This window comes from Sorex fumeus, unplaced genomic scaffold, assembly GCF_029834395.1.
Source record: "Sorex fumeus unplaced genomic scaffold, SorFum_2.1 ptg000195l, whole genome shotgun sequence".
NCBI classification, from domain to species: domain Eukaryota; kingdom Metazoa; phylum Chordata; class Mammalia; order Eulipotyphla; family Soricidae; genus Sorex; species Sorex fumeus.
The window spans coordinates 1,282,248-1,306,118 of record NW_026606252.1 but is presented as its reverse complement, the minus strand read 5'-3'; the positions used below and the strand labels follow the sequence as shown (position 1 = coordinate 1,306,118).

Below are 23,871 nucleotides of genomic sequence, written 5' to 3'. Positions count from 1 at the left end.
CGGAAGTACCACTGTTCAAAATGGAGGGCACCCACACACCCGAACGCCCCCCCCGCCCCCCAGTGCCTACCGATTACCCGGCATGCACCGACCACACTGGTTTTTGGACTTCAGATTTCTGGGGCTCCGTGTTGAATACAAGCTTCTGGGTGAATCGTGGGCTCCATCCCCAGCAAACAAACGAGAGGCAGCGAAGCAGATTTTTCTGTTATTTAACTCTTTGGGGCCACACCTGGCTGTGCCCAAGGGCTCACTCCTGGCGACCATAGGGGTGCTGGGGTTTGACCCCGGGGAGCTGCGTGCGCGGTGAGTGCCCGACCCCGATCCTTTACTGTGAAACTGTGCCCAGTACTTTGTCAATCAAGTCGGAGACCAAAAATAATGCCCATCCCAAAATGAACCCAAGAATTCTTAAATACGTTCTTAGACACTGGCAAATTTTATTGAAACAAAAAGTTACCAACCCAGTAAGAAAAAATTTCTTTAAAAAAGTGAATTCTATCGTCTACCCTGGAAACAATAGCGAGTCTGAGAATTTCTGCTCTCGAAGGCAAAGTCAAACGGTTTAGCCCTAGTTGACACTTGTGTTCCTAGGAGATGCTGAGGAGCGAACCTCGGTAGCCCTGTGCCAGGCGAACGCCCTCCCCGCTGTGCTCTCACTCCAGCCCTGGGCATCCTTTTAATTTTGATGCAGGAAGTAAAATCTTCCTCACGTTTAAGACAGCAATCAGCTCGAGGGCCAGTGTTCAGCGTCATACTTTATTTCCTACCGTGCTAATAAACAAAAGGCAAGAAAGTATCAAGCTAATTTTAAAGGCAAATCTTTACTCCTTAAAAGAAAAAATACAAACTGTGGTACTCGTGTGATAGGTCATTATTTTACAGAATATAAACAAAATCACTAATGGATCTAGATGCTTGGTTATGCGGCAACTACAACCACAGAACACGGGGACGGGGCTGGGGGTGAAACGCAGGGGTGCGCGAAGGGACACCCCAGGACACTAGGTAGCATGCATCGCGCGCGGCATCGGCTGACGGGGGCCTGCTAGTAGCCCCCGCCCCCTCTTCCCTGTCCAAAATAGCCCCCACCCCCCCCAAAGCCCCCGTGCCCCCGGAAGCCCCCGTGTCCTCGGAAGCCCCCACCGGCTCCCCGGAAGTCTCCGCCGCCGCCACCTCGGAAGTCCCCACCTGACCCGCCTCGGAAGTCTCCCCCCGAGCCGCCCCGGAAGCCCCCGCGCATGGGGCCGCGGAAGCCCCCGCCACCCCCGGGTCCGCCGCCCCCGGGCCCGTAGCCTCCCATGTAGTTGTTGGGGCCACCCCCGTGGCCACCTCCGTAGCCGCCACCCCCCAAAGCCTCCTCCGCCGCCGCCCCCTCCGCCGTAGCCTCTGCCCATGCCGTAGCCGCCGCCACCACCGCCGTGGCCGTAGCCACCGCTGCCGTAGCCGCCGCCGCCGTGGCCATAGCCGCCGCTGCCATAGCCGCCACCACCGTAGCTGGAGCCGCCCCGGCGGTAGCCGCTGCCGTAACTGCCGTAGCCGCCGCCGTTGTCGTAGCGGGCCATCTTGGGGGGCCGGGGCCCGTCTCCGTACCTGGGAAGGAGGCCGTGAGCTTGAGTCCCGCCCGCGGGCGCCCCGAGCCCCCGTCTTTCTGACCCAGGCCCGGGCAACCCTGCTCCTGCCCCCCACCCCCACCCCGGCTGCGGCCGCGAGAGTAAAGCAAGGGCCGGAGAAACGCTTTGCCTTTCTGGCCTTTGCCAACTCGGGCGGGTTCAAGGGGCCAGTGAAAAGCATCTGCAAGGGCTGGAGCGATACCACAGCGGGAAGGGTGTTCGCCTGGCACGCACCCGACCCAGATTCGATCCCCAGCATCCCCTAGGGTCCCCCAAGCACCGCCAGGAGTGATCCTGAGTGCAGAGGCGGGAGTCAGCCCTGAGCATCGCCGGGTGGGACCCGAAAAGAAAAAGCATCTGCAGAAAGAGGAGGAACCGCTCCTCTCTGCCGCCGTCCCCAAAGGTCCTCCCGCCCCTCACGTGTGTGCGGGGGTCTTACCGGGCGGCGCCCATCATGAGGCTGATGCCGGCCGCCGAGGGCCGCGAGATCTGGCGGATCATGTTGAGCATACGTTCGTTGACGGGGTCCAGCTGGCTGATGATGTCGGGCCGCTTGGTGACCTCCACCACCAGCGCCTCCATGGCCGCCCGCAGCGCCGTGATGCAGGCCGCGGCCTCGTGCGAGATCTGCAGGCGGATCCTGGGGGCGCGCACAGACAGGGTCAGAGGTCGCACGCGCCAACCCTGACTCCCGGGGGCGACACCCCGCTCTCTGCCGGCAGCGGGAGCGAGCCGCTCGTGACGTCCACTCCCGGAGGCTCGAGACACCGGCCCGAGACACTGGTGCGCCAGAGCTGTCTCACGCGAGGACGGCTGACCAGCCGGGGGTCCTTCCAGGGCGGCCCGAACGGCCGGCTACCGTGGCCGGCTCCCGAGGCGCCACAGACGACGGCAGAGCAGCAGCGGGTCCCGTCCCGTGGCTCGCCAAGGGCTCCCCGGACTGGACCTGGCACTGGGCGCCCAGCCCCTGGCGAGAGGCCTGCCCGCTCCTGCCCGCAGCCCCGCGGCGCTTACCAGTCGTCCACCAGCACGATCTGCCCGTCCGAGAAGACCTTCTTGGAGGCGAAGAGCAGCAGCTGCAGCGGGGTGACGAGGGTCATGCCCTTGGCGGAGATGGCCCGGGTGCGGATCTGCAGAGAGGGGCACAGTCACCACGGGCGGGCGCTGCGGGGCGCGGGCAGTGACCCGGACACACGCCGGGCGGCCCGCTCACCTTCTCCCCGAACACGAAGAAGGGCGACGGGTACTTCATGTCCTGGCTGCTGAAGGGGCAGTTGACCGAGGACTTGTGGATGAGGGCGTTGCGGCCCTCGGTGGTGAGGATCTTGCGCTTCTCCTTGTGGTAGCACACGTTGGGGTACACGCCGAAGGCCAGCAGGGAGATGACCACGTCCAGGTTGTTGTCCGGCCCCGTGTTGGTGAAGACCTGGGTCAGCAGGCAGTCTGCAACGGGGAACAGGGCCCGTCAGGCGGGGGACGGCCTTCCTCCTCTGCCTTTCAGGCCACCCCCGACTCCTGTTCGGAAGCGACCGGACCCCCATGGCAGAGCCGGGAAGCCACCTGCGTGGTTAGCGGGGTCCCAGTCCCCTCAACTGTAGGGAAAACACGGGGTGCCCGTCCCGAGGGCCCGGGAGCAGCACAGGGCGCGCGGTACCTTCGGGGAAGCCCGAGTTGATCAGGATCTCCTTGAGCTGGACCTTGGCCTCCCAGGTCATTCTCAGCGTGGCCATGTTGAGCCTCTTGTGCTCACAGAACCGGATCTCGGCCTCTTCGCCCCCCATCCTGGAAGAGTCGGCAGCTCCGGTCACCGGCCACGTCCTGACGCAGCCGTTCCCCCTCGCCCCCCTCGCCCCCCCCCAGCCCGTACCTGGCGTCGTCCCACGCCTGGAAGACGGACAGCAGCGCCACGTGGTCGGAGAAGCGGTTCCCCGCGAAGTTGCGGTGGATGTAGCCGAGCCGCTTGCCCTCGCTGATGAACGGCTCGGGGAAGCAGGTGGCGGCCGAGATGGTGCACACGGCGTCGCCCACGCTGCGAAGACGGGCGGGCAGCGGTCACACGGGCCTGCCGCCTGCCCTCTGAGCAGCGGGGAGGCGAGGGGGCCCCCGACTTGCGGGAGGCAGCCTCAGCATGGGCGCCTTCCCCCGACCCAACGGGCTGCCAACACGCCCTCAAGAAAGGCGCGTCTCAGGGTCTCCGCTCGACAACCATTCACCCTCGCAGGCCTGCGACTCCGGGCTCGCCCCCCTCCCCCCACGGGCCCCACACCCAGAGCCTCAACGCCCTTCTCTCCCCGCTCCCCTGCACCTAAGGCCACTTCTTTACATAAGATTCTACTTTTCCCTTCTCCGGGAGGGCTTCTGGTTGTCGGGGGAGGGAGCTAAGCTTCCAGAACCTTCTGCCCCTCGCCTTTCAGTGACCGAACCCGCCACTCACTAGAAGATGCAGCCCATGATCATCATCTTGCCGAGACGGGGCTCGATGGGGAGCTTCGCCAGGATTCGCCCCAGAGGAGTCAACTCGTCGTTGGCGTCCAGGGCGTCCAGCTCTGCGGGGAGAGTCCGTGTGAGGGACCCGCAGGCAGTGTGCTCGGCCCTCAGAGGCCGACTGAACTATTTCTCGTCACCCTCAGCCAAGGCGCGCTGGGGACCCCCTCACACCGAGGTGGGCGGAGACCAGGCCCGGGAGGCCGGGCGGCTGTGACATGACACGTAACACGCCGAGAGAAACAACACCAGTACTCCCCGTCACAGCGAGTCTCGAACCACAGCAAAGACGCCGAGAGAGAAGAAACGACCGGGAGCGCTGAGTGTCCCGGGCCAGAGAGGGCAGGATTCCCGTTGGCAGCGAGAAAGTCCAGTCTCGGCCCGTTCCCCGGTCCCTGCCTCGGCCAGAATTCCGCCGTCTCGCGGGAAACGAGCCGGTTCGGGACAGGCCTGCAGCAGGCCGGGAGGGCCCGGGTCACGGCGCGAGGCCGGTCAGACGAACGTTGACGGGACGCCGGTCTCTGCCCTTCCTCCTCCTGCCCCCAAGAGACTCGCCACCCCCAGGCGCAGGCACCTCGGAGCGTGTGCTCAGCCTCGATCACAGCGTCCAGCGGCGGGGGCTCGATGGCCTTGGCCAGGAACTGGCCGATCCCGCCCAGACGGAGCAGCTTGATGCTCAGGGCGATCTCGTGCAGCGGGGTCCGGAACATCTCGGGGGTCATGTGCGTCTCGAGCCTGGGGGAGGACAAGCGCGAACTGAGCACCTCTCCGGCGCGGCGCCGAGGGTCGTGGGGTCCAGCAGCAGCCCCCCAGGACCGGAGCCGCACCCCTCCCCATACCCCGGCTCCTCAGCTCGTCCTGACAAGCCGGGGCTGCTGCGGGCAACAAAGCCAAGAATGGTCCCCCCAAGTGGGTCCCCCCACCCCACCCTCATTTCTGTGCTCCCGGCGGCTCTGACCCTAATCCAATCCAATCCAATCCAATCCAATCCAATCCAATCCAATCCAATCCCCTAACCCTTCTGATGTCACTTGAATTGTCGGGACACCGCTAAGGCTATTCAGCACCCATGCTGTGGTCCTGTTGTGTGTGCTTCACACTACTAGCGCCTGCGGTTTTTGGACGGCCCCTCCGTCCTTTATGAGCAGGGAAGACGGGCCGTGCTTCACTTCCCGGCGGGAGGAGCGGAGACGCCCGGCCCCTGCACACACTGCAGGGCCCAAGAGGCCTCCGGGCCTCTAGCCGAGGTGCCCCCTTGTGAACAGCACCCGGGACTCTCTCACAACGGAGCACCTGGGATCCAGTTTCAGGGATACCAAGGCCACTGGGACAACCTGCTCACCTTCCGTCGGACAGAGACGCTGGGTGTATCCCATTACCCCCCACGGACAGTGGAAACAGAACCCGCAAGGTCAGGCCACCCAGCCCGGCTCACCAGTTTTACTCGGGGCTGTCCCGAGGCCCCAGCTCCTAACTTCCGGGGTTCAGATGAACCCCTTAAGACTCGGCAGCCTGCCGCTTTCCCGCAAGCACATCTCCGTTACCCTGCCTGTCTCACACACGCAACTTAACTGTCCACCGTTAAAGCTAAAGTATCTCCAGAAACGTCATCAAGCAGACGGTCTGCAAGCGTTCCACGCACCCAGAGCCCCGGAGCACTTGGAAGAGAAATCTAGGGGCCGGGCTACGGTCTGGCACCCTTCAAAGTTGCATGAGGAGAGTCCCCGAGGGAAGGTGCCCGGAAAATAAGCATGCCCTAAACCCAGGCGCGCGGATGTCCTGTCCAGACCAGGGGACGGCCGCCCGTTTTCCCAAGGAGCTCAGCGGGGCCGGGGCGGAGCACTGGAGGGGAGCCTCACCTCTCGAAGCGGGCGCGGCTGCAGAGGTGGAAGCAGAAGCCGGGGCGCACGCGGCCGGCGCGGCCCTTGCGCTGCTCCAGGTTGGTCTTGGACGCCCAGACCGTGGCGTAGTTGGTCATGTTGTTGTGCGCCGTGAACAGCTTCACCTTCTGCCTGCGGGGCCCAGCGCGGCTCGTGAGGGGACCCAGACCCGCGTGAGGGGACACAGCGGCCCCCGCCCGGCCCACCTGCCCGCAACCCCCTTTGCTCATCTGGAAACCAGCCCCCCAGAGCCCCCGGGGTCCGAGACCAAGTCTGGCGAATGAACGGGCAGAGCCGGGGCACACAAGCAGACGGGCCAACCCTGCCCGGCAGCTTGGGGAATGTTCTGCAGGCAGGGCCCGTGCCGTGCCACGGGGACGAGTGCTGCTCTTCCAACAGAGCTGGGTGGCAACCCGAGTCCCCTCTTGACACCCACCCCAGGGGGGCCCGGCCCATCAACCACAAGGTCTTCCTGAGTGTCCTGTGGACAGTGGCGTGTGCTCTGCGCCCTCTTCCACTCCCCAGCACAGTGACTGGTGGGACCCCCACCAGGAAAGCGCTAACCCCACGGAAAAAAGCGGGGAGCACAGGTACAGTGGTAAACTTGGGCCCTTTCAACATGGACTAGCCGGTTTAGGGAAGAAAAAAAATCACCGAACCCAAATCGCTGACATGGCCATACCGACCACCCAGCCTGCACCCAGTGCTGTGCTCAGGGACCCCCTGGTGCTGCTCAGGCACCACGTACGGGGCCAGGGACTAGACCTGTCCGTTCAATCCTCTCCACTCTCTATGACCCCTGGGATTACCCGACTTCTTAAGGGGTGTGTATGCTGGGCCCCACCAATGATGCTCAGGGCTGACTCCTGGCTCCGCACGCAGGAATTCTGCTTGGCAGTGTTCGGGGAACCCTATGGGACCCCAGGACCCCAATCCAAGTTGGCTGCAGGCCGGCCAAGCACCCCCCCAATCTCCTCGCCCCCTGGTATGATCTGATTCTGGTGAGCAATATGATGGATTCCTAGCAGACAGGGAACAGAGTCGCTGGCAGTGAATCTAGCACGAGAGGTGGAAGACAAAAACGTTCTGAATTTTCGTTCTAGGGCCGAGAGCTTCTCTGGGAACTTACTTGCAGGAGTCAATGACATAGACGACGTCATTTATGGTGATGCTGGTCTCGGCAATGTTCGTGGACAAAATCACCTGTTAAGAGACAAAAGTGGGAAAAAAATTTACACTGCAGAAAGTGCTTTCTTGTATGTCCATAAAAGGATTAGAAAAAGAAAAAAGCATCACAGAATCTTGCGCCTGCCTCCCCCCCCCCCCCCAATTGGGATTCTGGAAAACCTATAAAGCTTAGACAAAAGAACCCCGTCCCGACGTCTGCAATCCCATTTTGGGGGAAGCTCCCTGAGGTCCGTGACACCTGCCCGGGACAGCAGGGACTCCTTACCTTGGTCACCCCGTCTGGCACCGGGTCGAAGACTTTGCGCTGCTCCTCGCGTGGGATCTGTGAGTGCAGTGGCAGGATCTGGTACCGGTGACTCCCTGCGACAGGAGACCAGGGTCAGGCGGGCACGCTGTCTGCTTGGCTCCCGGCCACACCCACCAGCCCCGCGTCTAGGCTCCTTCTTGCCCAAGGTCTGCCCCTGCAGGGCTGGGGGGTGGGGGTCCCCAGAGTGCTGGGGAGGGAACGCGGGGACCTCACGCGAAGCAGGTGCCCCGACCCACTGATGTCTCCCGAGCCCAGCCGTGTGCATACTCAATTTCAAAAAACTGACCCAACATCGAATTTGGCTGTCCCCCGCTGGCTAGCGCCCAAGCCCAAGTTCACGTCTGTTCCCAGAGACACAAACGGGAACTCTGAGACTCATACCAAAATGGGGGTTCATTTCCAAATGCTTCTGCATCGTATAAATCAAATTCCAGCCGGGCAGAAAGACCAACACAGCACCGGGAACGTTAAGGGTTTCGATGTACTTCAGAAGCGCCTCGATGAGTTCGAAAGGAGTCTCCTTCTCGTTCAGCTGCGACATGCTGATCTTGGTTTCCGGGCCGTACTCGTCACCACAGATCAGATTGCAGTTGGCCTGCAAAAAGGCAGCAGCACCTTATCTTGGATGGTCTCAGTCACTACAGCACTAAACTCCTTATGTTCTGTTCGTCTGTTCAATTAATGGATGCCAAAAGTCCTTCCCAACCCTAGCCAATTCATCATCTCATACAGAAATTTAATCCCCCCTACCCCAAAAGCAGGACTCCTGGACCGGAGTGATAGTACTGTGGGGAGGGTGCTGGTTTGTAAGCGGCAGACCTGGGTTCAATCCCTGGCATCCCATATGGTCCCCCAAACCTGCCATGAGCGATCCTTGAGTGCAGACGAGAGCAACTTCTGAGCACCGCCGGGTGTGGCTTCCCGTGTAAGGGGGGAGGCAGGACCTCCTACCTATGTTTTCCTCACTGACCAGCATTTCCCATGAAGATGACTAAGCTTAGGGCCCGAGTGATGGCATAGTGCCTTGCACGCGGCAGACCCAGGTTCAATCCCCAGCATCCTATATAGGTCCCTGAGACCCACCGGGAGCGATCCCTGTGTGCAGAGCCAGGAGTGACCCCTGGGCATTGCTGCACGCGGCCCCCAAACAAGAACGACTAGCATCATGGGGCCAGACGGGGAGACCTCAGAAAGGGGTGAACGAGACGCCCAAGTGCTGTGCCGAGCACACGAAGACCACGGGAAGTGGCAAAGCCTCATCCAACAGAGTTCTCTAGCCAAGAGATGATTCGGCTCATGGTTCGAAAAATCCTCCTAACTTGTCCTGGACTTCTTTGGGATGGAACACACCAAAACTTGCGCCATGCGAGCTCACAGCGCCCTTTCACTACCAACCGCCCTCTTCTCTAACGATCTGCCCACAATCACGAGACTAAGGAACGCACTTACATCATCATCCTCGCCACCGTCGTCATCCTTCTCTTTCTTCTTCTTGTCCTTCGGTGGCGGAATGAAGTGGGTCATCTGAATGCAGTCTTCCAGGAAGTACTCTGCGGGGATGCGCGGGGCAGGTGAATGGGCGCCCCCGTCCCCCTTCCACGCTCGGCTTCCCACACACGCTTCGCTCACAGGGAAGCTCCAGCGACGGGAGTTGCCGTGCTCCCGTCGAGTCCAGGATGCCGAGTGACTCACCCCCAAGCCCACCGGGGTGCCCTATTTGGCGGCAGGCCCCCTGGATGCAAGCTCTGATGCCCACCCCAGGGTCAGGAGGTGTCTGCGGAGCAGCGCGCGGGCCACCCCGACAGGCTCACTATACTATACTAGTGCTAGGGAGACCACCCCAGAGCTGTAACCCGGAGGTGCTTGCAAGGGCCCAGCCTGTCTCCTCCTGACTCTGTCCCTACACAGGTCCCCAAGGTTCCATTCAGCCCTGGACGCAAGGAGACAGCAGCCGTGTCCTAGCACCAGGACCCAGTGACACTAGGGATTGCCAGCGCTCTCCGGGAACCGAAGGTCGCCTGTCACCCACACCCGAACCTTAGCAAGCAAGTCAGTCATTCGGCGAGGTCATCTGTGCTCAGTCATGGTCACTCAACACAAAGACACCAAGTCCCCACTCCGTTCAGGCAGACGAGAATCGGGGCCATCTTCGGCACGGATGAACCTTTCGTCACTTTCGTCACCTATCTCTGGACTCTCGCGCATGTAGGGTTTTACGGCTCTGCCCCCGGACAGCTCTTTCTGGCGGCCTCGTGCTCCTGCCCCATCACTTCTCTCTGAAAAATCCCTCCCCGCTCCCGGGCGCTCTGAGAGGCCGCAGTCCGTCTGCGTGTGGCAGGACCCAGACCAGACCGTGTCCAGTCAGGCCTTGAACCCCAGTCCCAGTCTCAACCCGACACTAAACTGGGTCCCAGGAGCTTCGTCAACTTGCGCTATTTCCCACCCACCCAAGAGTTTCACGGCCCATGAGCCAGAGCAGCATTTTGACTTTAGAGCTGCCCTTCTTCTGGAATACGAACCATCAGTCTGGATTGTTCGCCAGGGTCTGGAGCGCTAATACAGCGGAGAGGGCGCCTGCCACACATGCAGCCAACCAGGCTCGAACCCGGCATCCCATAGGGTCCCCCAAGCTCCGCCAGGAGTGAGCCCTGATCAAAGCCGGGCGTGCACCAGCCTCCGCCCAACAAAACAGTGACAGTCACCCGTCATTTCATAGCTACACAGCAGTTCCCATGGCTTTCGTTCGACCATGCCACGGGTCACCTGGCAGCCAAGTTATTCTCAACCAGGGGCTGTGTGGCACCGCTGGAGGGCCCCAGGCGAAAATCACGTAAACAGACCACGACTGCACAGCCACCCCCGGGAGCCGTGACATGTCCCGAGCGCCGCTCCCAACTCCCGGATGAAGGGACCCCAGACCCCTGCACGGGAGACGCACCCCCTCCCCCACAGCGCTCACCCTGGACGGGGAAGGTCCTCCCGTACACCTCGATGATGGGGCAATTGAAGAAATATTCACAGAACATGGTGGTGTCGATGGTGGCCGACATGAGCACGATGCGGACCTCGGGGTAGGCCTGGACCACATCCCGCAGCACGACCAGGAGGAAATCGGTCTGTCCACAAAGCAAACAGAAACCGTGTCAGGCTTGGCCAAGTCCCCGGGGGCGCACTGCACGGGAGGACCTCAGTTCCTGGGGATGCTCGGGGGAAGGGTCACCCGCAGGGTGCAGTCGCGGGGACCTGGGGAACGGCCAGAGAGCAGCGGTGCCCTGCCCTGACTCTCGGACACGCGGCACGTGTCCCAGGACTCACGTTAATGTCTCTCTCGTGGATCTCGTCCACGATGACGTGGCTGATCCCGCGAATGCCCGCCTCCAGCTTCCTCAGGAGCACACCTGCGGGGAAAGCAGGGCTGGTCTCCCGCGAATCGGGTCAGAGCCACGCGCAAGAGAGAAGACCCGCTCCCAGACCCCGGGCTCAGCAGCCTTCGGGGAAATCACACGCCCGTTTCAACTCCAAAGCGGGAGGACGTCCTAGAGGACTTGAAGATCCAACTCTAGACACCTCGGGGTTTCCGTCCCCCCACGCCACACCCACAGGGGCCTGGGCCTTCACCACCCCTAAGACCGGCTCCCAGAGACACAAGCCCCGGGGACGACACTGACCCACGGTGCAGAACATGATGCTGGCGTGCGGCCGCGGAAGCACGGACTCGAAACGGACGCTGTAGCCGCAGCTCTTCCCGGGCTCCTCTCCTCGCTCGTAGGCCACGCGCTCTGCCACGGACACGGCGCTGATTCTCCGGGGCTGACACAGGAAGGACACAGAGATGCGACCGAGAAGCCACAGAGCAAAGCTGCCTCTACTTAGTAGGGGTAATTAAATGACAACCTGCTCACGGACCAATGGACACAGTAATAAATCTTTAGGAAATTCCCAAAACCCGTAAGTTGAAAGGAGACAGACGCTTAGTTCTGAGGCACTGAAAAGAAAATGCGTCCCTGCCAGTCCCGACTGGAATTTCCCCATGGACACACACTCTCTCTCTTCCAATAAAAAAAATTTCTCCCCTAAGTGCCACCTACCTGAGTCACAACGATGTTGCACTCGGCGGCTCGGTCGCTCTGGATAAACTCGTCGAGAATGAACTGGGGCACCTGGGTGGTCTTCCCGCAGCCAGTGGCACCCCGGATAATGACAACCGAATTCTGACTAATGGCTTCCAGGATCTCGTTTTCAAACTTCTTCACGGGCAGCAACTCTCTCTCCTGCAGAACCTGTGACGGAGAAATTCGGAGCCCTTAGGCTTCTACCAACAAACCCGCCCGACCTGCCCTCTCCAGAAGCTGCCTCCTTTCCACCAGGTGCGGTACTTGAAACGTGGGCTCCCAAAAACCTCTGCTTCTCAAATATCAACCTTACGGGATGTGTGCAAAAGCAACCCATCTCAGTGGCGCTGCTCACCCCCTAATTCTCTTTCCCCATCATCCCACAGGGTCTTCTCTCCCTCACATGTGTTCATTTCCCCCCTTTCCATCACAGATCGCACTATTACACAGTGCTACCCCAATCCCCTCCACTTCCAAGCCCGGCAGCCGGCCCTCACCCCGGCTCGTGCAGACACGTCCCACTGCTGGGTCCCGGCCCTCTGCGCCAGCACCATCGCCCAACACCCCCCACTTACCGCCTGCAAGTCGCGATCCTGCTCCAACTGGTACATGAGCTCGTTCTTGAGGTCCATGCTGATCTGCTCCGGGGTGGCCTGGGACGGGAGGACACAGTCAAGCCCTGGAGCTCCCCGCCAGCGGACCCCAGCCCGTCCGAGCGCGGCGGCACTCACGTAGGCGAGGGGCCCCTCGTCGATGTTGCTGCTGGTCCAGGGGTTCCAGTTGGACTGCGGCGGGGACCACGGGACCACGCCCACCTGGTTCTGGCGCTGCGCGGGCTCGAAGTGAGCCAGTTTGCCGAGGTTGAGCGCGACGGGCACCGTGGGGTCCTCGGGCTGCCGGGCACGAGGGGACGGAGGTCAGGGCAGGTCCCGGCCGGCCAGGGACGCCCCCCAGGGCCGGGGCGGCGCCGGAGCTTACCGGGGGCATGATCTCCAGCTCCAGCTCCTGGATGACGTTCTGCAGCTGGTGCTCCAGGTCCTGGGAGATGTTCACCTTGTAGGGCTCCACCTGCGAGAAAACCAGGCCACGGACCCACGTGGGGCGAGGCCGCCCGCCCGCGCAGAGTGGGGGCGCTTGGGTGGGAGCCGCCCACCCCCGAGGCTGCTTCTCGAATCTGTCCTGCTTCTCTGCCTGCCCACTCCCACCCCGAGAAGCCCGGGTTTCTCTTCAAACACGCACTTCTGGCGCATGTGCTGCCCGAGCACGGTGTCGCCCACGTCTCCCCTCTTGAGATGGGGACTTTCACGCTTTCCTTCTAGTGCTAGGATGTGTGCAGGGGTCTCTCCGCCCTCGGAGAAGCACGCGTTCTCTCTCGAGTGCAGTAACCTCTCTCTCTCCCACACACACACCTTCAAAAACCCTCCAAATGAAATCTATTTACTTCCTTTTTCTTATTTTTTTCTTGCTTTTTTTGGGTCATACCCGGTGATGCACAGGGGACCCTACGGGATGCTGGGAATCGAACCCGGGCTGGCTGCATGCAAGGCAAGCGCCCTTCCTGCTGTGCTATTGCCCAGCCCCAAATTCTATTTACTTCAAAAAAAACACACACACTTCTCTCATTCTCTCCCCTCACACTTTCCTAAGAACATTTCAATAATAACCACTGAACAAAAAGATGCCCAGACATCCGAACCGAGACTTCTCTAGCCCGCCGTGCAAAAGCCGTGTCAAGCCCTACAGGGGCTCTCTAGGTTTCCAGGCCTAAAGACTCACGGTCTCGCCTTCCTTCTTCTTGGTGAGCCCGGAATAAGCTTCGATCACTCCGAGATGGTAGAGCTGCCTGACGAGGGACAGGGCACAGGACTGGGCGGCCAGCTTCTTATTTGACCCGTGTTCACGTGCAAAAATCCCTAGGGAGATGGCCAGAGAAAGAGGCAAGAAACGGCTTAGAAGCGACAGGGGGTGGGAGCTACCAACGCTGTCCAAGACCAGCGTGTGCCAGGGGCTTGGAGTTCTCTCATTCTAAGTGCTAACCCCCACTCCCTAAGAGGTTCCCAAGTACGTGGTTTAGTTTTTGGGTCACACCTGGTGATGCTTAAGGGTTCCTCCTGGCTCTGCACGCAGGTATCTCTCTGGGAGGTGCTCGGGGCACCATATGGGATGATCGAACCCGGGTGGGTGGGCCACGTGCCAGGCAAACACCTCACCCGCTGTATACTGCTCTGGTCTCTAACTGTATGTTAATCACCTCCTCATTATAAAGAGCAAAGAGCCGGTCTCAACAAAACAGTCACTACCGCAACCTGGTACTAGGAGGGCCAAACTGTTCAAAAGGTATGGCCGGCTAGACCACCCGAGGAAGGGAGATGCCGGTGGTCGTTCAGGCCAGGACGTCAGCCCTGTTTTACAGCCTCTTTCCCCCACACTGAACTCTGCCTTTCAAACAGAAAAGCACCCGGAGAGAGGACCAGAGTTAAACTGTCGGTGGCATTTTTTTTGGGGGGGGGGGTGGTGGTGCTGGTGGCGCGGCTCACTTAGATGTCTTAGCTGGGTTTTCACTTTGTAAGGAACCGTGAAAAAAATTAAGGCGATAAACCTCTGTCCTATCAGAGAAGTCTGCTGCTTGTCATAAATTAAAGCGTGTAGCCGAGTTCGATTCCTCCGCCCCTCTCGGAGACCCCGGCAAGCTACCGAGAGCATCCCACCCGCACGGCAAAGCCTGGCAAGCTCTCCGTGGCGTATTCAATACGCCAAACACAGTAACAACAAGTCTCACGATGGAGACGTTACTGGGCCCGCTCGAGCAAATCGATGAACAACGGGAGGACCGTGACAGCTGTGATCTAATAAAAGACTATTTCCAAAGCAGGGAGCAGGTGCCTGGCCCGAGGGCTGTAAGCTGGCGACCCTGGCAACTGAGACTGCAGTGAGCGGGTACGCATATCCTCGAAGAAAATGTTCTCTCCCAAATAACCCAGCTTTAGGACAAATGACGTAACACAAGGAAGGTATACAGGCAGCTTCCTGCCTCGGAGGCCATCTTACCAAAATGAACTGCGCCCCCGTCAACAGATATTAGTCTAATCCTTGTCCTTTAACATCCAATCTACGAAACCAACTTAGTTTCAAAGTCTTATTTATCTTACGTTGAAAAAAAAAATTCAGGATCATCTGATGATTTATGGAAATGTTTGATCCCATCAGGTCAGAGACTAAATTTAGATCATTACGCCAGACAGGAGATCTCTCTCCATTTGCAGGTAAATAAATCTGAGTCCCAGAGATGTGAGTGACCCAAAGTCACACACCTTGTGAACAACAGGTACACTTGGGATCACTCCTACTGGGGCACAGAGGGACCATACGGGGGGTCAGAGACCCAAGCCAAGCTCGCGCACAAGGCAAGCACCCTCCCTGCGGTGCTACCTCTCTGGCACCGACCACGAGTGTATTTTTGGTCCCTGTTTTAGGCCACACCCAGCAGTGCTCATGGGACCGTGAGACACATGAGATCCATTGGGTCGCTCACGTGCGAGGTAAGCGCCCTCCCTGCTGTACTGCGGGCTCTAGATCCTACTGAACATTTTAACAGGAATGCTACTTTAGAAAGCCCTTTATGTAACCGGAGGCCTCCTGCATTCCTTCCCCTTTGCCTACAGTCTTGACCCAATTCCACAAACAAAAGACCTGAAAACAAACCCCAACAACCCCCCCAAGCAAAGCCCGCATAATTTCTGTCTTTCTGGTGCCCTAATCTAGTCTGTTTCCCAGGGGACGAGTGCCACACAGCCTCTGGGGACCTCATCTAACTTTATCTCATGGTCGATTTTTCCCTTGGCAAACTTTTTACTTGGGGGTGGGGGGGGTGTGGCTGCTGGGGGGAGGGGCAGTCGGGCATAAACCCTGCCGTGCTCAGACGACCCATATTCGATGCAGGGGAACGAGAAACTGGGATGGCTGAAAGGCCATCTGGCTCTATCTAGAAACAAGAGATACAAATTTGGTGAATGCCAAATTGGCCTGAGATAGTTTCCTCTGAAGGAAACATGGTGCTGGGGCCCTTCTGACTCACATGATCGTTACTACTCTGAGACCCCCTATGCGCTACCTCCTGAGACCCCCAACGAACAAAGCACGAGCACAGGGCTCCAACCCCCCCCCCCCCCCCCCCGAATAAGACTCTACCGGGAAGCCGCGATACTTACTTCTGCCCATCTGCTTGATATAAATGGTCATTTCTGCAATAAAGCTCCTGTAACAACATACGCAACAAGATTAGGAATGAACGAAATGACCGTGGAATCATGAAAATCAGGAATCTCAAATCAGGCAGGCTTTCCAACTATTTAGGCAAATCTAAGCGAAAAAACACGATGAACATTTTGGTTCAACCCAAGACCAAGTGATGTCTACCTCAAGTAATACAGAACATGGCAGGAGACAGCGACCATCGAAAGTCACGCGCCAACCGTCTCGAAGAGAGTGTGTCAGGGCTCTAGGCTGCATTTACTTACTTACTCCAAAGGCCGAAGGCAATCCGAATAGCTAGAACATCTCCCACTTGGCTCGGGGCAGAAAAATAGAACGGACCCAGCACTTTTTACACTTGCACTTCCCTGAGGATCCCTCTGCACGGGCCACACACGCATGGATGTTAAGAGTAGCCGAGTAAACAGAGCGCGTGGACACACAACACACACACGCACGCACACACGGGGACATACAAGCATGGGCCGGGGCCACTAAGGTAGGCTTCTAGGATCTGCCTGCAGGTGGAAGCAGCCCGTCGTCCGAAACAGGTTTTTAAGCTAACTCATGACCACCGCGTTAAACGAGGTCCCAGAGGACTCCACACTTTGGAACGCCAAGGCCGAAGCCGCTGGCAGAGATGCTCAGGGAGGGATTCAGTGCGTCACCAGAGGGAGCCTGCCCGCGGCCAACCGCCTCGTTCCCTGCCCCTTCCACTGCGCAGGCACATGCCACGCTCGCCTCTGCGCCGCGGACCCACGGTTAGGGGGACTGGAGGACAGTGTTAGACTCCTGCCTAGGACTCTGGAGAACTGACCTGCAGGGACAGCGGCTTCGGGGTCAGAGGCCACTGGCTTTCAGGGGAACAACATCCACCCTTGCATTAATGCCACCGATGCCAGTATGTTTCTCAGCCAGGCTTACAGGCAGCACCCAATCTCAGCCTCCTCCACCTGGGGGAACAGCGACACCAGAGATCAGTTCACAATCGTCTCCCATGTGATTGCTTAGTTCGGCCTAAGCAGCAGCACATGTGTCTCAACACAGACCTCTGGTGTTGCTGTCGTTATGCTTTAAGCAAAGGACAGCCAGGGAGTGGGCGTCCCGCTTCCCCGCCTCGGGGCCACATCCTGAATTCTTCGAGAAGTCCGTGACAACAACCGAGAAAGGGCGAGCGCCAGGCAGGACACCGACCACTTCTCGTTGCTTCGGGGTCACACCCAGCAGCGCTCAGGAGCTACTCCTGGCTGTGCTTGGGGGACCAACGCGGTGCCGGGGATGGGACAGGTCGGCCACATGTCAGGCAAGTGACCTAGCCCGTCCTATCTCTCCGGCCCTCAAGATACTCAATTTTTCTTTTCTTTCTTTTTCTTTTTTTGGAGGGGGTCACACCCGGCAATGCTCAGGGCTGACTCCTGGCTCTGGGCTCAGGAATCACTCCCGGCAGTATTTGGGGGACCCTCTGGGACGCCGGGGACGGAACCTGGGTCGACCGCCTGCGAGGCAAGCGTCCTCCCCGCTGTAGTCTCCCCGGCCCCAAGGTGTTTACTTTTTTCTTTTTGGGGTCACACCCAGCGATGCTCAGGGGTTCCTCCTGGCTCCGCACTCAGAAATTACTCCTGGCGGTGCTGGGAGGTACCCTATGGGATGCTGGGAATCGACCCTGGGTCAGCCGCGTGCAAGGCAAATGCCCTACCCGCTGTGCTATCGGCCCAGCCCGATACTTAATTTCTTAATGCCACTGAGTGTCCAATCAGTTCAGATGGGCAGCATCTTAGAGAACATTGGTAACGGTCTCTTTGGAGGACTTCTTTTAAGAGTCTGATCTCAGAACCGAGAACGAGAATTCAGGATGGACCAGAACCGCGGGAAGCAGGGGCCAACGTGCTCCGAGCAGCCTCTGACCACAAAGCCAAACTGTGGTTTTCAGTCATTGGTTTTCGGGCTGCTTGACGCAGACCCCGAGGAGGACTGTTTTGATTTCCGGAATCGTTTTCGTGCATTTTGGATAATTTTTTTCCCCTTTGTTGCGGGGCATCAAATCCAATCATCTCCCAATTTGCCAAGGTTCGGCCTTCCCGCCCTCTTGCAGTGGAAATCGTGGCCCCCGGCAGAGTCCACTCCGTCCGAGCCGTCCTGGGAGTAATAACGACTACACCCTGGAACGCTCTCAGGAAGAACGCAAGCAGGCTGAGAAACATACTGTCACTGGCCCCGCCCGCCCCGCCCGCCAGTCAGACACGGACTGAAGCAACGGTGGCTCCAACCCCCACACCGGCCTCAAGCCGCACACAGAAACCTTCCGAGCCGAACAACAGGCCTCCGGACGCGCGGCCCCCGGGCCAGGCCATCACCACCGCTGCAACCCGGCGGGCCGCGCCGCGCCGCAGGCCACCACACCGCCTCTGACCACTCAGGGGACACACACCCGCCACGGCTGCTGGTTTGCGAGGCGAGCGCGGACAAACCAGCACTTGTGGCTAGGACTTTGGCCTCGGACTCCCGCGAGCACCAGGCAGCCCAGCAACCCGGCGGCAGCTCAACGCCCGCCCGCGAGGGAAACCGCGGCCAACCGCACACCGCAAGCCAAGTCTCGCCAGTCACGGCGACGCCACCAACGGAACCCGCCAGCAGACACCCCGGGAACCAGGAGGCCCCAGAGCCCCCCGACGAGACCCCGCGTGGGGAGAGCGAAGCACGCCAACCTGTTGTGGTCGGGGCCCACTTGGGTGTACTTATATTCTCCCTGGATCTTTTCTTTCTGAAAATACTGGTTCAGGCGCGCCTTAGCGTTTTCCAAGGTCCAGTTTCCGTGCAGTCCGGCATTCAAGTCCACCTCCTCGGATTCCAGGGTCTGTTGGATCAACGGTAACTCAGTGTGGCGACGGAGACCCGAGCTCCCCCCTGCGCGGGGAAGGCGCCGGAGCCCGCGCCGCCGCCTCCGTCCGAACCGCAAAGGCGGTTTCGCGCAGTTCCTAGTCGAAACTGAGCCAGAATTAGTGGGTGTCTCTAAGTCCAGCCCGAGGAGTCACCTGCCCCTCAGAGACCCACCGGGGCCGGAAAGCCACACTGGGGCGGGGCGGGGCGGGGCGCGCTCACCGCTTGGACCTCCTGCTCCTCCTTGGTCGAGTAGTAGTCCTTCATGTTGGAGTTCCCCGTCCTGTCCCAGGACCCGGGCGGCCCGTAGCCGGAGGCCCCGGAGGCCCCGGAGGCCCCAGTGGCCCCGGTGGCCCCAGTGGCCCCAGGGGCAGAGTTGTTGTTGTTGTTCTCTACGGAGAAGAAACGAGAGATCTCAGGGCGATGGGGCCGAGGCAAGAGGCTTGAGCACCGGCGCGAACGTTCGTCACGGAGCTGTCCAGCGAGAAGTCGAGGTGGCAACCCAGGGACAAGGGCCACACGCAACCCGCTGGCCTCAGCACCGCACCCGTTCCTCCTCCTCCTCCTCCTCTTCCCAACGCTGCTGCTGAGACCCAAGACTCCACCCCCTTAGTGGCCACCCCGGGGCAGAGGCAAGCCCCTAGCAGCGTCACCAAGGCATGGCCCGTGCCCACCTACAGAGGACCAGGGAGCCACCGCAGCAGCACCTCCACGACAAAGGGACGATGTGGAGGTGGCCGTTTCCGAAGGCCGAGGGCTGGCCCGAGACCCGCGTCCCCGCCAGGTGACGGCGTGCTGGTGCCCGGGGAGCTCACCTGCTTGCAGTGCCAGGTGCGGGGGCAGCGGGCCCCCCATGGGCGCGGGGGCGCTCCCAGTTGTGGTGGTCGTGGTAGTCGTGGTGGTGGCAGCGGCGTCCGTGGAGTCGGTGAGGGTCGGCGGAGGGGGCGCGATCTGCAAGAGAAGAGGCCAAGCCCACTCGGACTGGGTCCTCACTGAGTCCTGAGAGAGGCTGCCCGGTCCGCCCCACGTTCCTGAGACCGACAGGGCTCTGGTCAGTGCTCGCGGAAGGGTCCGTTTCAGACAGAAAAGCCCCCGGGGGACCCACGGGGCCCGAGTCTCTGCGGGTGGCAGGAACCTGTAGGTAGCAGTCTCTGCTGCTGGGGTGGCAAACCACAGGAAAGAGAAAGGAAGAGCGATCAGAGCAAGGCGGCAAGGGACGGATCTGTCAAGGACGAAGAAAGGATGAGAAGCAAACTGGACGCTGCTGGCCTTTGAACGGCCTGCGGGCAAGGAGACAGCCCAGTGGGTGCCAAGTGGTGGCCTGCCGAGCATGCGGCCGCCTGGGGTCTGATCCCCAGTGCCACACACGGTCCAAGCCCCGCCAGGAACACACACACATACACACGCACACACACACACAGCAAAGTGAAATGATATGCCTTTTTTTTTCCTAAGGGGGGGCTCAAAAGTTCTAGAAAGACAGTATCTCCAAATAGCACTGTCCTCCCGTTGTTCCTTGATTTGCTCGAGAGGGCACCAGTAACATCTCCATTGTGACACTTGTGTCTGTGTCTGGCATCTCAAATACGCCACGGGGAGCTTGCCAGGCTCTGCCATGTGGGCAGGATACTCTCGGCAGCTTGCCGGGCTCTCCGAGAGGGATGGAGGAATCGGACCCGGGTTGGCCCTGTGCAAGGCAAACGCCCTACCGGCTGTGCTATCAAATAACAAAAACTTAACGGCCAAGTGTCCAAATGTGGTAAAAGGCAAATTTATGGATTCAAGAATCAAAAGAAAGCCCAAGCACGATAGATCTGAAGAGAAAGAAAATCCCCAAACTATTTAACTGGCCACATCAGAGTACACCCAAAACAAAGAATGGAGGAAAGGAAACGATCCATTCCTTCGCTATTTTCTTGGTGCAAATATTTTCCAGAATCAAGGTAGAATGAGAGCCGGAGAGACAGCACACACGGCAGGCGGGGAAATGCCTTGCCTGTACAGACTGTCTGATTCTGGGCACCTCACAGTCCCGGGAGGACCTGGGCACACCCAGAAACGCAACCTGAGACTACCCCCTGGGTCTCCATAGGCAATGGGTTATCGGACACGCTAACACCCCCCACGCGCTCGGCTACAAGTACTCACCCCGACGGCCGGGACCTCCTCACTCTTCACCTCGTTGATCCGCACCAGGTAGTTGACGAAGTCTCTCGCGGCATTGCTCTGGGCGTCCTTCTTGTTGGTGGAATTGCCCATGCCCGTGTAATTGAAGCCTTCCACGCGGACCTGGTGCAGCCAGGGAAAATGACCTAGAGATTAACCCCAATGATCCTGGGATCTAAAACAACTCCCAATTCCAGAGTCCATGAAGGGAAGTGAGTCCCTGGCTGGGCACTCAATGCTTTCTCCAGCAAGAGCCCAGGATCACCAACTTACAGGACTCCATCTCTTCTTATGTAATACAACTTCCCTCACCAAAATCTGATTTTCAGACCGGGGAGAGAGCTCAGAGGTTAATTCTGAAGCTGCGTAACACCCCCCCCCCACACACACACTTTGATTTTGTAAGTCTCCAAGAACTAGCACTTTCTAGAAAAGCCCCTAATGCTGACGGCTGATCCAACTGCCATAACCTGGACTAGCAGTAATGTGAAACCGAGTGATATACACGCTCTGACCAGAAAAACGGATCCACCACACAGGATCAAAAGTCAAGCTCACTTGAAAACAACCAGAACCGAAACAAGAGTAGCCGGCAGGTCACAATCAAGAACATCCCAGGGCCAAAGACAAACGCCCGGGTTTAAGGCGCTCCCTTCGCATGCAGTCCCTGGAGCACAGCCAGGAGTCGCCCAGGGCCCACCTGGGAGTAGCCCCTACGCATGCACCAACACTAGACCCGACCCCGCGGCAGGACAAGGACTCTGCTGATGGGGCACCTGTACGTGCTGTTGGGGGGGGGGGGGGGGCTGGGCTCCATCTCCAACAGCGAGCTGGGAGAAGACACCAAGCACCGCCCGGGGTGGCCCAAACTCCAACCACCCCCTCCACTCAATTTCTCCACCAAGAGTCAGTCCATAAACACCTAACTGCAAGCTGTATTTTTTCAGTACCTCGCACATGAACTTCTGCCTGTTCTTGTTCCCCACGGCTCTGATCTCGTAGGCAGGAGTCATCTTCCTTTTGCCGCACCAGGCATACAGGAAATTCTTAATGTCACCCATGATTCCAATCTCTTCAGACCTTAAAAAAACAAACAACAAACCAACTGTTATAAATAGTATCATTTATAAGCACAAACACTGGAAAAAAATGAAAATCAAGGTTAAGGGTATTCTACCATCCCTGTACTTAAATAGACTTCTATGAAGACATTTTAATGCCATAACTGGAAGGTCTGTGGCATGCTCTTACGAAAAATCTGGGTCCAAACTATATATGATGCAAACTACCGTAGAAAGTATGCAGAAAAAGTATGTTGTTGTTTTCTTATTTTTTTTTGGGGGGGGGAGATGGGGGCTTTTTGGGACACCCAGTGATGCACAGAGGTATGCACTCAGGAATTACTCCTGGTGGTGCCTGGGATCGAACCCGGGTTGGCCGCGTGCACCTTCCCCGCTGTGCTATCACTCCGGCCCCAGGAAAAGTTATCTTGTAAAGAATTATCTCCCCAATCTTAGGGTGACTACGGGTGACTGAGTCAAAAATGAAAGGCTAGGGCCAAAGCAGGTAGAGCCCTTGCTCTGCACAAGGCCAACCAGGGTTCAATTTCTGGCATCCTGTGTGGTGCCACCACGCCTGCCAGGAGTGAGCAGGGAGCACGGCGGGAGGGGGCCAGGGAGGGGCCGTGTCATGCGCCACTTGTCAACAGGAACCTGATGTGTTCTAACTCACTGAATCCTCACAATAACGGCAGATATTATGTGGTAGATGTTTTTGCTCTTTTTTTTTGTTACAGAGGAAGAGAGTTTGAAGGAGGAACCAAAAAACGTATGAGGTAGTTCTGAGGTAAAACACGGACGTACTTTTTATGTGAGAGTCCAACCCCAGCACCGGGGGTGGGGGAAAGGAAAAGAGAAAAAGCTCAGAGGTTTTTTCCACTACCCAGCACGGAGATCTAAATTCAAATTTAAGGGGTTGGAGCTACAGTACAGCAGGTAGGGAGGGCGCCTGCTTTGCACGAGGCCGACCCGGGCTCCGGGCTCGATCCCCAGCCTCATTCTGGTGGTCCCTCCCAAGCACTACCAGAAATGATTCCCGAGCCCAGAGCCGGGAGTCAGCCCTGAGCATCGCCGGGTGTAACCAAAACATAAAACAAAATCGACTCAAATTGGAAGTCGCAGTAGTGAAAAATAGCAAGCACAGCTCATGCTTGTTCTGGCCGTTTCTGCACCGTCGTGGCTCTGTTCCCTGAAGGCTCAGGGTCAAAGACAGTGTTGTGGGCACTTGCCCTCCACTGCCATCATCAGACACCCCCAAAACATGCCGCCTGGGCCTCAAATCTGTGCCCAAAGCCCAAGCGTCTGGAGAAAATACAACTGAAACAGCTGCTGCCGAGAGGGACCCAGGACCACCTCGAGACCCCATTGTGGCTGCCTGATGCTCCCGTAGCACCCAGGCCTGGGTTGGTCACAGGCTCCCCCCAGTCACGGGCCACCCCTGGGGACACGGCAACAGTTGGGGAAGGAGAGGCAGAGTCCTAGGGGTCCAGAGGGCGAGCCCTCGGCACCAATTCCTTCCTCCTGGTCTCTCTGGCATCCAGCAAACCCGCCCCCTTCTCCCTGGGCGGGGGCAGCAGGGCCCACCCACTGAGGGGCAAGCCTTGGGTGTCACCCCTCATGCCCACCCCTTTAGGGGGCAGAGGGCGAGTTCAGAGGGTGGAGGCCGGGCTTCAAACCAGGACAGGTGTGGGGGGCTTCCACTTGGGGGGCACTGCACGGCCCCCCCAAAGTGCCCCCAAAGAGTCGCAAACGGGCTCTAACTCCACAGAAGGTGCTCATTTGTAGACAGAATTATGGTATCTATTAACATTTATTATTCACAAGCGCCTTGTATTACCTATGCTTATTATCTTCACTATTATAGCTGTATCTTGGGTTACCTAGATCATAGATTACCTATATATTATAGATTATAAGCATTATTATTTATATTAT

General features: G+C 58.9%; 1 protein-coding gene across 1 annotated transcript; it reads right to left on the bottom strand.

Annotated features, from left to right (window-relative positions):
* Window positions 1-805: 805 nt before the first annotated feature.
* Window positions 806-21,958, bottom strand: DHX9 (DExH-box helicase 9). The gene is given in 28 exon segments (XM_056108144.1): window positions 806-1,352; window positions 1,354-1,593; window positions 2,053-2,253; window positions 2,628-2,743; window positions 2,827-3,056; window positions 3,268-3,395; window positions 3,481-3,642; window positions 4,048-4,159; window positions 4,672-4,832; window positions 5,957-6,109; window positions 7,107-7,180; window positions 7,431-7,525; window positions 7,854-8,067; window positions 8,922-9,022; window positions 10,432-10,588; window positions 10,788-10,870; window positions 11,141-11,282; window positions 11,561-11,752; window positions 12,160-12,237; window positions 12,316-12,477; window positions 12,563-12,652; window positions 13,361-13,497; window positions 15,793-15,839; window positions 18,541-18,689; window positions 18,935-19,104; window positions 19,528-19,663; window positions 20,861-21,001; window positions 21,829-21,958. Coding segments are annotated over 28 exon segments (4,086 nt in total). The 5' UTR covers window positions 21,940-21,958; the 3' UTR covers window positions 806-1,048.
* Between the last annotated feature and the right edge of the window lie 1,913 nt (window positions 21,959-23,871).